Raw genomic sequence first — 13,246 nt, forward strand, 5'->3', positions numbered from 1 at the left:
AGTACTAAGTTAAAGTACACACAGTTCAATTTCAAAGCTGTAAGTCTGTGAAGCATTTAACAAATTTCAGTGAAAGCACTCCAGACCTGCAGGTTAGAAATATTTTGTTCATGTCACTTGGCTTATGCTATGAATGTCATAGCATTACTCAGCAACCATATTGCTCATTGTGCCTGGACAGTTTGAAAAGAAAATAACCATAAACAAAACAAACCAATCCCTCTAGGTACAACCCCCATATTTTTGTTTCATATTTTCTTTAAATAACTTTGGTGGAAAAGAGATTTCACTTCATGCCAAATCCTTCTAAAAGAACAGTTCAGATCTTTCTCGTAGTTACTTGCCAGTGGTTTTCTTGGAGGTTGAGGGAGTTTAGTACAACAGATGAGGGCTTTTTACAGCAATTTACAGACCAGATTTTCACTAATCATAGTGCAGCTGTGAAAAGAAGTTGGGCCTTGATGCTTCCTGTGTGACAGTATCTCATCATGCAGAATAAAACCATTCCTTCCTCCCTTCAAGCCCCCACCCTTGGTCTTTCAACACATCTGCTGAAAAAGAAAATGGTCCCACACCAGTCTTGGTGTATTGCAGAATGATTTAGTGCAGGATGCACTAAAATGATTTTTCCCTCCCATCCCTCCCTGCAATGCTTGATGACCCTCCTGGCCCAGGAGGGGCTGCAGAGAACCACACTGATGATAAAACTCCCACTATTAATTCACTTAATCCTGTACTGAATTCTAATGTTTCTGGTGTAGATTGAACTCTTCTTTCATATTCTTTCTGGAACTAAACTTTCAGAAACCAGCACAGCCTCTTCTTACATATTTTTCATTCTTTAACCAGATGTTGAGTGTGGCTGGTGTCCCTTCTCAAATTCATTTATGCAGAGGTGGGTAGACTACTCACGGAAATCAAAGACTTCCTATATGGTGGAAATCTCTCCCATATTCTGCTGTGGGTCCTTGTCAGACCTCCCAGAGAATTAAGCTACTAGTCATGTTGTCCTCTAAATATTTTTGACATAAAAGTTTAATTGTCTTTATGTGAAGTATTTAACATGAGCTTTAAGTGATGTGTAGCTCTGATAAAATTGAGAATTTTATCTCAGCCCGAGGGCCGCATTTCACAATGTATTGTGATGATGTAGACTTTGTAAGGAAGTAAGGCTAATTCATTATTAAAAAACCAAAAAAAAACAACAGGTAGAGTTTCTTCTTAAAGCATTTACTTCATTGACCAGCACCTGTTTAATCACTGGTTGAATGTACCTTATTTTAATCTGGATTACAGTGCAGATGAAATAAATTACTCTCATCTGGGCTACTCATGGGTGTACAGTTTTCATCACAAAGAGTTATTTTTCAAATTTCATTTGTTACTCTCAGCACTTGTTTTTCATCTTTCTTTTCTAACTAGGGTGACAGTCCTGACCCAGAGGGACAGAATGAATGAAAAGATTGATGAAAATGTTTTAAAGCTAGAGTTTCTTCTGAAATAATTTTTGTGCTGTCAAAATACCTAATAAGCAAAAGGAGAGTGGCTGTAACCAAAGTCAGGGAACAGAAGTAATAACTTCTAGTTCTTTACTTTTGCAGTGATACACCTGCACGAATTTGGTTTGCTTTATATCCGGAAAACAAGGAAAATAATGTGTTATGAAGACCTGTTAATCTGTCTCAATCCCAAGTTCAAGGATTCAAGCTTCATGTTCTTTTGTGATATTCTGGAAAATGGTCATAATGGTTTCTTGGTTTCTGGGAGTTATCTGATAGCTGTTGTATTGCACTGGGGAAGCTTTCAGCTGTCATTTTCTCCCAGTTTTTCAGAAATCACAGCCTCTAGGAAGCAGTTAAACTCGTTTTCCATCATCTTTTCCCTATGCCATGTCCACTTTCTGAACAACAGAATGAGTTTCAAGTTTACTTTGCATGAACTCAGTGATGGTTTGATTATCTTTGAATGATAAAATTCCAAGTAATGTGTTTCCTGTTGGCTTGCAGAAATAGAGTGCTCCTGCAGCCTTTCAGCACGCTGCTGTTTATCCTGCTACTGACGTCCCTCCTGTTTCTGGTTTCAAAAACGTAGAAAAATCATAGAGTAAGGCTTCTTATTTTCATTTTTTTTTTCACTACATCCAATCCAATGGAAACCAGACCAATGTAATTGCTTTTCTGAGTGTTGTCAGTGTATATTTTCTTTCAGAAGGGGTCCATTTTTTTGTAATTGTCTGTTTTTCGCAGAATGTGTCACTGCAGAAGTCTGAGGCTGTCACTGTGAGAGGGGGAGATGACATTTGTGTGACGCACAGATGTGCCGTGGGCAGATTTTGTAAATGTCTCTGCCTGCACATTGGCGGACACACGAGCTGGAGCAAGTTTGTTTTTGTGCTAAACCACACAGGCTAGAATAAAACTCTGAACTGTCATGTTAACTGTATTTACAGAAAAATGTAATAGTGAATGTATTTTCCAAACTACAAGCGCTCGATCACACCAAAAATACACAGTCAGAAAGAGAATGTGGCAAGAAATTCATGTTGAGAATGATGAGTAGTCTTTTGCCTTAAGATTCTCTAACTCTTAATAATGGATTCAATAATCTCTTTTATAACTTCCCCTGTAACTGATGTTTTTTAGCACTGATAAATGTTTAATGCAATTTACAGAGACAGAACATGATTTGTGCCCTGAAAAATTTATAATTATCTGCAAAGCATTTTAGTGTTGATGTGAACGGACCCTTTTCAAGTTGAAAACAGTTAAACTGCAGAGACTAAAAGAAACAATAAAGCCTAGTAAAAAATTGCAAATATAGGTCATTTTTAAACACTTCTGGCTTTTCACCATCAGAAAGATCTTAAAACATTCAAAAGCCTTCCCTAAACCTCTTTAGCATGTGGTATGTGTGGGAAGAAATATTTTGCTTCTCTCATCAAGTCATGGAAATAACTCCCAATTTGAACTGTTTTTCTGTGCTGCTTTAACTGTGATGTTGAGACCAGAGCCTTTGTAATTGAAACTCAAATTTCTACTTAAAGAAAATCTCAGTAGAACAGCTCTTTTACATCATGTGCTATGGTTATATTATGATTAAATGTAACATGATAACATAAACCCGGCTTTTGCCTTAAACTCCTGTTTTATTTGGCACTTTGACTGTTGTTACTGGCTGGTTCTCAGTGAGCTTGTCATTTTTTATACATCCTGTTTGCTTACCTTCAAAATGAGTATCTTTTCAGAAAAAGCTATTTGTTTAAGCTTCAGAGGACCCTGAATGGGAGGATTTTGGTTTCACTATACTCCAAATTCTCTCAGTTTTACAACAACACTGTTCTTTCGTTTGTAATAATATCAGCCATTTTCTTAATATTGACAGCGGACGGCAGAGGTCAGGGGCTGTGGGAGGAACCAGAAAGGGAGAGAGAAAAAAGCTTTAAGGACCCCTTTTCAAAAGTTCAGTGTTTGTTAGAGTTGCTTTGGTTTTCCTCATTTGCCAGAATCCTTACTACTCTGTTTAATTGGAATGTTCTAATTATGCTCATCTTAGCAGTCTGGACTATGTGTGTGTGTGTGTGTGTATATATGTATATTGTTTCTTTTAAATTTTTAGCTGTCTGTCTTAAAGTTTCCAGCTTTCCTCCCTTTTTCCCATCCCTAATGTTCCATTGTAGGGATTGCTGACACACAGCATCGTGATGTTCAGCTGAGAGGATAGTGCATCACATTTAATGCTTTCCCAAAATAAAAAAACGTTAAGGAGTTACAAAGAAATTGGAGAGGTCAGTGTTCAATATGAAAAATATTTCCATACTGTTATTTTTAGTGTCATCTGAGTGTGTTCTACTGACCTCAAGATTAAAAAAAAAAAATATCTTGGGAAAATAATTTGGTTATCCAAGGCCCCACACTTGCTTATCTTCAGACTTTTTGATAAGGAAAATAAGGAGTGTCCCTGGTAGTAGTTTAACGTTCTTGGGTCAAAGTACAGGTGTGCTGTTGGAGAAATTGCTTTCAGTGTTTGGGATCAGAATAAAGGAAGCCTTTGATGTTGGCTCCACTTGGATTATTTGGTTTCTTTCTTAGAGACAGCATCCTGTACAACATCTAAAATATGAGTAAAGCACAGAGAGCGTAGCCATTAGCACAGACTACATTCAGAGATTTTATGTTGTAATAAATTCTTGGCAGTGTCTTTGAAACATAATGTGAAATTAACACTCTGAAAGCAGTTGTAATGACAAAGCTAAAAAGTGGTGTTGTCATCTCCCAAAGCATGTTTCCAGCTTAGGCAGTGGTTTAAAGCAAAACAAACAGAAAACCCCAAAACTGCTGGAATCAAATAACTTCCTATAAGAGTAACATTTTTGGGTGAGAGGAAAAAAATTAGTTTTCTTTTTTCCTTCATAGTTCAAATACATATGTCATGGGCACATCAAGACTCATTCCTTGAGGGAATTATATTTTAAATTAACATTATGTGGCTGTTGAACTTCCATCAAAATCACAGCCAAGATGCTAGTTCTGATAACTTGATTTAAAATGGAAAGGCAATAGTTGCATGCTTTCTATGGAATACATGGATAAAGGAGTGGGATAAGGGCCACTGGTGCACTTCATGTGCAGCACAGCCCTCTTTTGCCAACCTCTTCTATCTAGTCTGCTGTTATTTATCCTCAGTATTGCCCTAAAAAATCTCCAGTACTACTTCGTCCATGGAAAGTGTTTTAATAAGTCTTGGCATGATCTGTATTGTTACTGGAATAGCTCAGGGAGTTAATCATTCTGCTCCTAGTGCAATTGTTGAAACAGATTGTTTTTCCAGTTTCTGCCAGCAGGAATTTTCTGCTTTTTTTTTTTTTTTTTTTTTTTTTACAGTCACACCCACCCACCAATAAAGTTTATGGTCTGAAATATAAGCTCAGTTGTATTTTAAACAGGATTTGGGAGCTTGTTAGGTGGGTTACCCCCCCAGATGCCATAATCAACCAGCTCCATGGTCACTGTCCTAGGGGAAGGGGAAAGTGGAGATACATTCTGATACATACCCAGCATATGGTGCATTGTGGGAATGTCTGTAATGCAAGCTTGATTCATGCCTCGAGCTCTGTATTTTGGAGAAGCTGCCCCATCAGTAACTGTATTTGATGTCCATAGTTGTGGGCAGATGTGGTTACTGAGAGTTGTAATTCTCAGGTTTGTTGGGTCTTAATTTGTAGGTCCCATCCCCACGTTCACTGCAGTGATTCCTGTAAGTGACCAAGTAGTTTTTTGTGGCTTTTGCCACAGTGTGTGGGCAGGGACATTCCACCATCACTGTAAAACCTGTGAAATGACTGACAGGAGTTGGCAGCCTTAGCCAGAATTTCTCAGAAGCTGAGATTCATGTGAGTGAATCAACCAGTACAGCTTCACTGTTGCCAATTTATTTCTTCTTCCCCTTCCTTCACTTATTACTTAATGAAGCTAAAAATATTTGAAGCAGGTAAAATACTGTGCAAAGGAACTGAGATGTTGTACATCCAAGGAGAACTCGGTTGTTTATAATGTTTTGCCTTTCTCTGGAGTTTGCTTTCATATATCTGTTACTTGAAAACAACACTGCTGCAACATTGAGTTTTATGTGTGTTTATTGCAGATACTTAGACTTTCTGGGCTTGGTACTTGATACAGTTGTTACTGAATATTGTCATTTGTTTTGCTTTTCAAGTGGTGATGGAAAATTAAAACATTTTACCATAGTGCATAGGCTGTTACTGCTTGTTTATTTTACATTAAATAGGTGTGATTCATGCTGTTTTCAGTCTTATTTTGAAAAGTATTAGTTAAGATTAGGCATATCTTTACAGCATGCTCCAAATATGTAATTTGAGTAATTTTTTGACAGATGTGAAGTACTTCCAGTCTTCACACTGATGTTTGAAGTACATGTGTAGTAATATAAAATGTTGCCAGATTATTTTGTTTCTCCTTAATGGAACATTATTTCTGATCAAAGGCTTTCAAGATGTGCCTTGTGGGATGTTTGTTTGGTTTTTTTTTTGGTACTGTGACAGGCACTTAGGATTTTGTGTGCACACTGACAGATGTTAGACAAATAAGAGCAAAATTACTAGGTTTTTAAAAAAAAAAAACTAGTTAGGGATCATTATTAAAAACCACATTTAAACCTCATGTTCTCATGGTTGTCAGAATAATGTCCTGAGAATGGCAAGTTCACTTGCTGTCTGAGTATGGAAGAGTAATGAGGAATCATGATTTGAGTTCTAGTAACAGCAGGGAAATGCAGAATTTTCTAAACAGAAGTCATTGGCTTATTTTGTTTTGATTGTACCAAAAGGGAAAATCAAGCAAGAGATTCGTCTCAAATAGTTGGTGCTGAGGCCATTGTGTTGTCTGCTCTAGTGATTGCTTGGGTGCCCAGGCTCATTTCTCACAGGTAGTGCAATAATGATGTGATGTGTGCAGAAATGTAACACACATGGAGGGCTGGGGAGCAGGGTGGGAATTACCCGGTGCTGGGTTTACACTTCGTGTCAGGGAACCAGCCCTGAGTGTCCTGCAGAGCTCTTGGGCGCGGTTCAGCCTCCACAATGAGCAGAGGATAGGGCCGGGTGTGACTGCTCTGCACATCAGTGGCTCAACACAGCTCAGGAAACCACTCGTATTTTTCTTGGTCTCTTGCAAATTAAAAAGAAAAGAAGGAAGATGACTTGTTCTTACTGAGTTCAGGTAAATAAAGAGCGTAGATAGCAGCAGTATTCATCCACTGTGTGCTTCCAGTAAAGTCTCAGTGTGCTCAGCATTAACCTCTGAGCTCTGGGGACTTCCATAGGGGCTGCACACATGCTTTAAATACAGCTTATGCTCAGTTTGCTTTTGCATGTGTACTGTGAAGTCCATCTTGCTACTTTGAAAATCTAAATTTTCATAAGCCTTGCAGCTGGTTCCTAAAATCTTAGGAAATATAGTCAAAGCATTAAATGAGATGAGAAAAGGAGGAAATTAAATTTTATCTGCTACATAATTCAGTCTTCTGAGGGTGGCTGTCACTTTTTTTGTCCCTTGTTTGTGTTCTTTATTTAAGAGTATTCTCCCCTGAGTCTCTCTCCAATCCTACATCCCAAATCATAGGAAATTGTATCCTGCTCATCTTGAAGGCAGCAGCAAAAAGTGTTGGCTCAGATTCTGGTGGAATCATGAGATTTTTGTGTTGCATATTCAGCATCTAAATATGCTGAATATCAAAATACTGAAGGATGATAAATGATCTTTTTTTTTTCCTTGCATCCATTTTACTGATCCTTGTACCTGAGTTGTATTTTAAAGTTCTAATTGACTGCTCTTAGAGTTGTGCTCTATCTTGAATCTCAATATCTTGAACTTGAGTTCACGGTGTACAACACAAGGATCTGCCAAAATAATCCAAAATACCTGATAGGTCAGGAACCTTAAAATACTTTTTTTAAGTATGGGCTTTCTAGCAATTTTTATAGTGCATATTGGCAAATCTAGTTAATATTCTATGTTCATGTTAGGAGGAGGGTATTTTTTTTGTTTTGACAATTCATTCTTTCCTTAAATCAATATTAGCATTTATTTTTGAAAATAATGCAAATTTCTGTGAGGGTTTATGGTAAATAAGTGACAGCTCTCACTGAATTTACACCTAGGTAAGAATATAAAATAAAGGTAAATGCCAGAGGGGTTAGTCTCATGTTACATGTGCAAGACTATAAATTAGTTAAATGTCCAACCTGTCATTTTCAGGTCTTGTGTTTGTAAATATTGATGAGATTTTTCAGTAGTTTGCATTTTGTTAAAAAAGTAAATCATTTTGATGTTTTACAGTGTATAAAGGAAGTTTTTTTTTCCCACAAATTCTTTGAAAAGGACATTGTCAGGGGATTTTTCTTCCTTGTTTAATCTTTGCACTTGTAAGCATCCCCAGTGACAGGAAAACTCTTTTGCCAGGCTGCTCTTCTCCATTTCATGTGCCTGTTGGTTTGTGATTATAGGGTTACTGATAAGTGTTGTGCTTTTTGGCATTGATGTATTTTTCAGAAAAAAGAATTGAAGCATTTGTTTTGAAAAAAGAAAAGCACATTTAAAGAATTACATGGACTTTGCAAACAGATTTAAGGAAATGAAAGGTAGGTCAAGTTTTGGGCCTACAAACCTGACAATGTCCTTTACTTTTAACATGTATGCCTTATATGAGACACTCCTCAGCCTAATGATGTTACATTAATCAGCAGCAGAAAAATGTGAAAATGACATTGTTCATCATTAATCTTGATACTTTGCATTTTAGTACATTTTCTAATGTTGTTAAACCATGGCAGCCTACTTGGAGATTTCTGGTGTTTGGGCAAAGGGATTGCTTCAATTACTGCCAGTTTGTACCATGAAAGGTTGCTTTACCAAAAGTTTAAAATACATTTTAACAGCCTGGATTATGTCAGGGAGAGCTTTCTTACCCTGCACTCCTGAGTATGCCTAATGGCATTGGCTTCTTCCCCCTTTGGAGTGTAGCACAAGCAATGCACCTTTGTTTAAGGAGCAGGAGATGCAGGTTGGATTTGGGAGGGAGGAAGACACTACCCTGCCTAGGCAGCTTCTTCCTAGTTTAAAAAAAATGCATTTTGTGCTGAGGTTGGTCAGAGGACTTGTGAGTCTCCATGCTGTCAAAAGTGTGGAGGTAAAATAATTCATGACTGTTCCACTTCTGTTTTGGTTGTGAATCTGGATGATGAGCTCATTAATCCCCTTATTTGTGGGACCCACAGTCAGTTGTGCACAGGCCTCCTCTCAGGTTCTGCAGCTGAAAACTGTTTTTTCAATTCCCAAGTTTATTTCTATAAAAGCTGGACTAGAATAAGGTTTTGATAGGGTTTTTTTCCAGGAGAGCTAGTCCAGACTGCAGCTGTGCAAAGGCACTGTGCTGTGAGCCACATGGTGAATAGCTGCTGCCTAAGGACAGCTGCTCTGTCTGTCTCTGCACCTTATACCTGGTATTCATTTAGAGAAATTCCAGCAGCCACTGGCACAGTAGCTGTTGCTGGGATAAGAGCTTCCCCACCAGATTATTTCCACATGAGGGCAGGGTAGAAACCCCAGACTAACAGCTGGATTAGAACTGTTGGGAAAGTGTAAGATTTTTTCTGTAATACATTTAGATAACCTTAAGGGCCTGACTTACACCCAGCAAGACCATCAAGTTCAGAGTTAAGGCTTCTCACTCCATCTCTGGTACCCACTGGAGGACTTGGCCCTCCAGCACAGGGATTTTGGAGATCACACACTATCCCTGGACCCCTGCTCACCCAAGCAAAGCCATGAGTGGTGCTGACCATTCCAGGTAGGTGTATTTACAATACACCTGTGTCCTGAGCTAGGTGCTGTGTGTGTCTTAACACTCCACTGGTTTCCCTGGAATGTTAATGGCCAGTGGCAGCACAGCAGGTGTGGTGGAAAGCCAGCAGCCATAGGGGGAAGGGTACAGATGCAGTGAGAAGCTTTAACTTTGAGTTTCCTGCCTTCTGTGAGCACAAGTCAGACCCTTAACGTTGTTTTAATGTATTGTTTGTGTTTAATTTTTAGTAAAAATTTGAACGCCATCCAGGCTACAGAGGTTGCAGTGGATAAGAAGTATAAAAGCTTTGGTTCAAGATTACAGGAGGCTGCAAGAAAAATTAAAGACATGGAAATGAGGATGGAATGACAGGCTGCTATTTTGCCTCAGAATACTGAAGATTGTAAAGCATTGAGAAATCGAATTCATGACCCTGGAAATCAAGCTCAGATTAAGAAATGTCAGGTTGGTAGGGGTTCCTGAAAGTCTTGAGTTAGGATAAACTGAGATTGTTTTCCCATAACAAAGGTTCTAGGATGTGGGGGTGGATGGTATAATTTTTATTTGTGTAATGTGAAATGCTATACCATAATACTTAAATAAGTATTTTATTTCAGCTAAGTATTATTTTTAAAATTCAGTTTCACATTTGTCATGATGAATGTCACTTCTGACCACTTCACAGTTACTTCTCTCTGGCACAGAGTTGCATTATTCACTGTAAATGCAGGCAGAAAATACTGCTCTTAAATATACTTTGCTTTTTGCTGCCTCTCTGAGGGTCTCCTGCAAAACCAAAGGCTCAGTGCAGTGTGACATTTCTAGATAAAAACTGGGCAGAACATACCTAAATGGTGGAAGAGGAAGCTTTTTGTTCAAAAGGTTCTGAATCACAGTGAAGCCATGTCTTCCCAAATGTGAACTTTCCATAGTGACTGCCACTGTGATGAAGTTCCTGTAAGTTAAATTAAGTGGGGAGTTACTGCCTGCCATTCAGTGGCAGGATATTTAGGCAGAAAGATTGTGCAACAGGAAGTCTGTGCTGAAGTTCAGAAAGGATTTTGGCAAGCAAAGGTTTGGAGGGTTTTTATGGTCAAGGTCACTGGATGTATTTGAATTCTGAGGATTCTTAACAAAGCCTTAGACTCTCTTCAGGGAGGGCTTGACTTCTGTTCCTGTGCTTTGGGGCTTGGTCTGGCATTCCCCTTAGCACCAATGTTACACAAGTAACTTGGTTAAAATCTTAGGTGTGCTGGCATGAGGGGAAAACCAGAGCACACCTTTATGTATTTTAGGGAAATCATTATCTGACAGGGCTCTGTTTAGTGCTGTAACATTTCATGATTTTTTTGAGATAGCTCTAGTCAGAAAACTCTTTCTTGGAAGTGAGAGCTTTTGATCTCATCTACTTTTTTCAGTTTGGACTATGTGCTCTGCTGTTGACAAAGGTGCTTTAGTTGTAGCTCTAAAGGAATCACCTGCACTATATTTTTCCTTGTTCATCTGCAACAACTTCAGTATCAAAGTTCTCAGGGTTTTTTTAAAATTTTTTTTAGCTAGCATTCAAGCTTGCTATTGAAGTTCTGGCTTTGTTGTACTGACAAGACCATGACCACAACATTTCAGTTGTTGAGTGAGCACAGTTACTCTAACCAGTATGAAGAGGTCTTGCAATGTCATTTTTGCATTTGTTTCTAGACAGAAGTGCATTTTATTAATGCTGTTATATATACTGTTTTTTAAAAAGTAAACAAGTCTATAACATGCTTTATCCTAGGATATTTTAAAGTAAATTTAATGTGGACTTTTATAATTAAATCCCCATTAAAGGACGTAATTGTTCCATTAATAACTTAAGTATTTTGATGTTGTGTATTCTAATGTTTGTGTCCTGTACCACATTAGTTGTACGTAGTTTATTTACTAAAAATGTCTGTAAGAGGGTTATAAGGCCATTTTTGGTTCAAACAAGTGTCAATACTAAACTATCAAGATGCAGAGTTTTCAAAAATTGCATATTAATGTCTGTCATTTCGTTTTGTTGGAATATTATTGAAATAACGTGCACCAGAAGCATTTCTAAGCTTGTCTGTCACAGTAGAGGTTAGGAGTGGGTGCTTTTGCAAGAGTGTAATTTCCATGGAAAACTTTGCTGGTGGGTGTTATTTCCCACCTGAAAAATGGTGAGAGTACTGCAGTCAGTCCATTGGTAATCATCAGATGCTGGAAGTGGAACAGAAGAGAAATGCCAGATTGTAGTGGTACTGGCTATCCTGAGTTGGTTAGGAGCACACATGGAATTTTTAGGTTCAGGCTAGGCCATTGAGAGAGGGACTCAGGACAGCATTCTCTGGAGCTGTCCTTCAGCCCCACACCTGAGGCTGGTCCCTGGGGGAGAGTTTTATGCTGCTTTTGTTGAGTTGGGAAAATCTCTCTTCCCCAGCATCTGGTTTCTTCACCAGATACCTTGTACAGCTGGGATTCTCTGATTTTTCCATTCATTTGAAATATGGAGAACAGTGTTTCAGGACGTGCCTTCTGACACAGGCTGGTACTTAAGATGCAGGGAATGCTTGTAGGAGTTAACTGGGGCACCTCAGTCATTTGCATTGGTGTTAGACTAACTTGGATTATCAAGCAGATAAGCAATGTTTTAAAATTCTCACTGCTACAAAAATACGTGTTGAACTTTGTATACAAGAAATACCTAGCCTGATTCATTTTGTAGTGCTTAAAGCTTCTTATTTTAGAAGTGGAAAAAAGATCATGTACTTCACTATTCGTTTTGCTTTTCATTATCTCCTCAGGAAGTCCTTGTTCCCACCCATGCTTAACTACTTTTTGTAAATGCAATGGTTTAATATTATTCCCTTGAGTACTTCTGTGTATTTATAGCATCTGTATTGTTAAAGAGATGCTCTCTAAATATCTTACAGATTACTTTTCCTCTGTAAGGAGGATGTAAATCAAGTCTTCAGTTAGGACTGATTTTCCTTTTCCCAGATATTTGACTTGAATTTCTTTGACTCTCCACAGTGTTTGGAATGTGACATTGATTTAGGAAGGGACTTTTTTTTCCATGTTTAATAAGAGTTTTCAGTGGTGGATTAAGTATGATATGTTTGACTAAGCTATGTAGAACTGTTTGGTAAAACTTTTTAAGTCTAAGCAGACCTACATAGATCAGCAATTTGCCTGTAAACTGGATCCTCAGTAAATGGAAAATTTTGCTGTTGTAGGCTTTTTAAAGTTAAATTTTAGTCTCAGCAGAATCATCATTATATATGTAAATTGAATACTCAAATCCTCACTGAGTTGCTTATGATATTCCATAAGCTCCACTCTTCTTGCAAGCCTGGGCAAGATATTTCTCACTCTTCCTAGAGCTCCCAAAGGTGTGGAATCCAATCAAAACCTAAAGGTTGAATAAGGTTGCACAGACACTTCTTATTAGTGCAGTAAGGATGTATCTTTAAAAAACAAATATACTATTCCCTGAGTGGTTTTATCCATCTTTCAAAGTTCAGCCTTCTGAAGCTCCATGGAATTTCTTTGTAAGGTCTTCTGTGTTGGTTGACAGCCGAGTGTAAACTTGTTCCTGTTTTATTAGCTTCAGTCCTTGAAACCTTTTTCTGCCATCAGAATAAAGAAGAGTAGCTATAACCTATTTTTAATCCCATTTGCATGGCCTGAATAACAAGTCTGTGTTTCTTTGCAGGCATTCGACCTCCCATCATGAATGGGCCCATGCACCCGCGCCCTTTGGTAGCGCTGCTGGATGGCAGGGACTGTACAGTAGAAATGCCTATTCTGAAGGATGTAGCCACAGTGGCATTTTGTGATGCTCAGTCTACACAAGAAATTCATGAAAAGGTAATGTTCAAGAGGA

At 38.2% G+C, this 13,246-nt stretch overlaps 1 protein-coding gene across 13 annotated transcripts in view; it reads left to right on the top strand.

Moving 5' to 3' along the window:
- Positions 1-13,246, top strand: part of CTBP1 (C-terminal binding protein 1) — a 233,234-nt gene that overhangs the window by 183,916 nt on the left and 36,072 nt on the right. For 8 of the 13 annotated variants that reach the window (XM_056489049.1, XM_056489052.1, XM_056489050.1 and 5 more), the window contains one exon: positions 13,076-13,230. In XM_056489049.1, the coding sequence (XP_056345024.1) occupies positions 13,076-13,230 (155 nt within the window). Of the gene's footprint in view, positions 1-8,066; positions 8,156-9,605; positions 9,823-13,075; positions 13,231-13,246 lie in introns of those variants that run through there. The other 5 variants (XM_056489056.1, XM_056489055.1, XM_056489061.1 and 2 more) reach the window with 3 other exon arrangements.

The sequence above is a fragment of the Oenanthe melanoleuca genome, chromosome 4, assembly GCF_029582105.1.
Source record: "Oenanthe melanoleuca isolate GR-GAL-2019-014 chromosome 4, OMel1.0, whole genome shotgun sequence".
Classification (NCBI taxonomy): Eukaryota; Metazoa; Chordata; class Aves; order Passeriformes; family Muscicapidae; genus Oenanthe; species Oenanthe melanoleuca.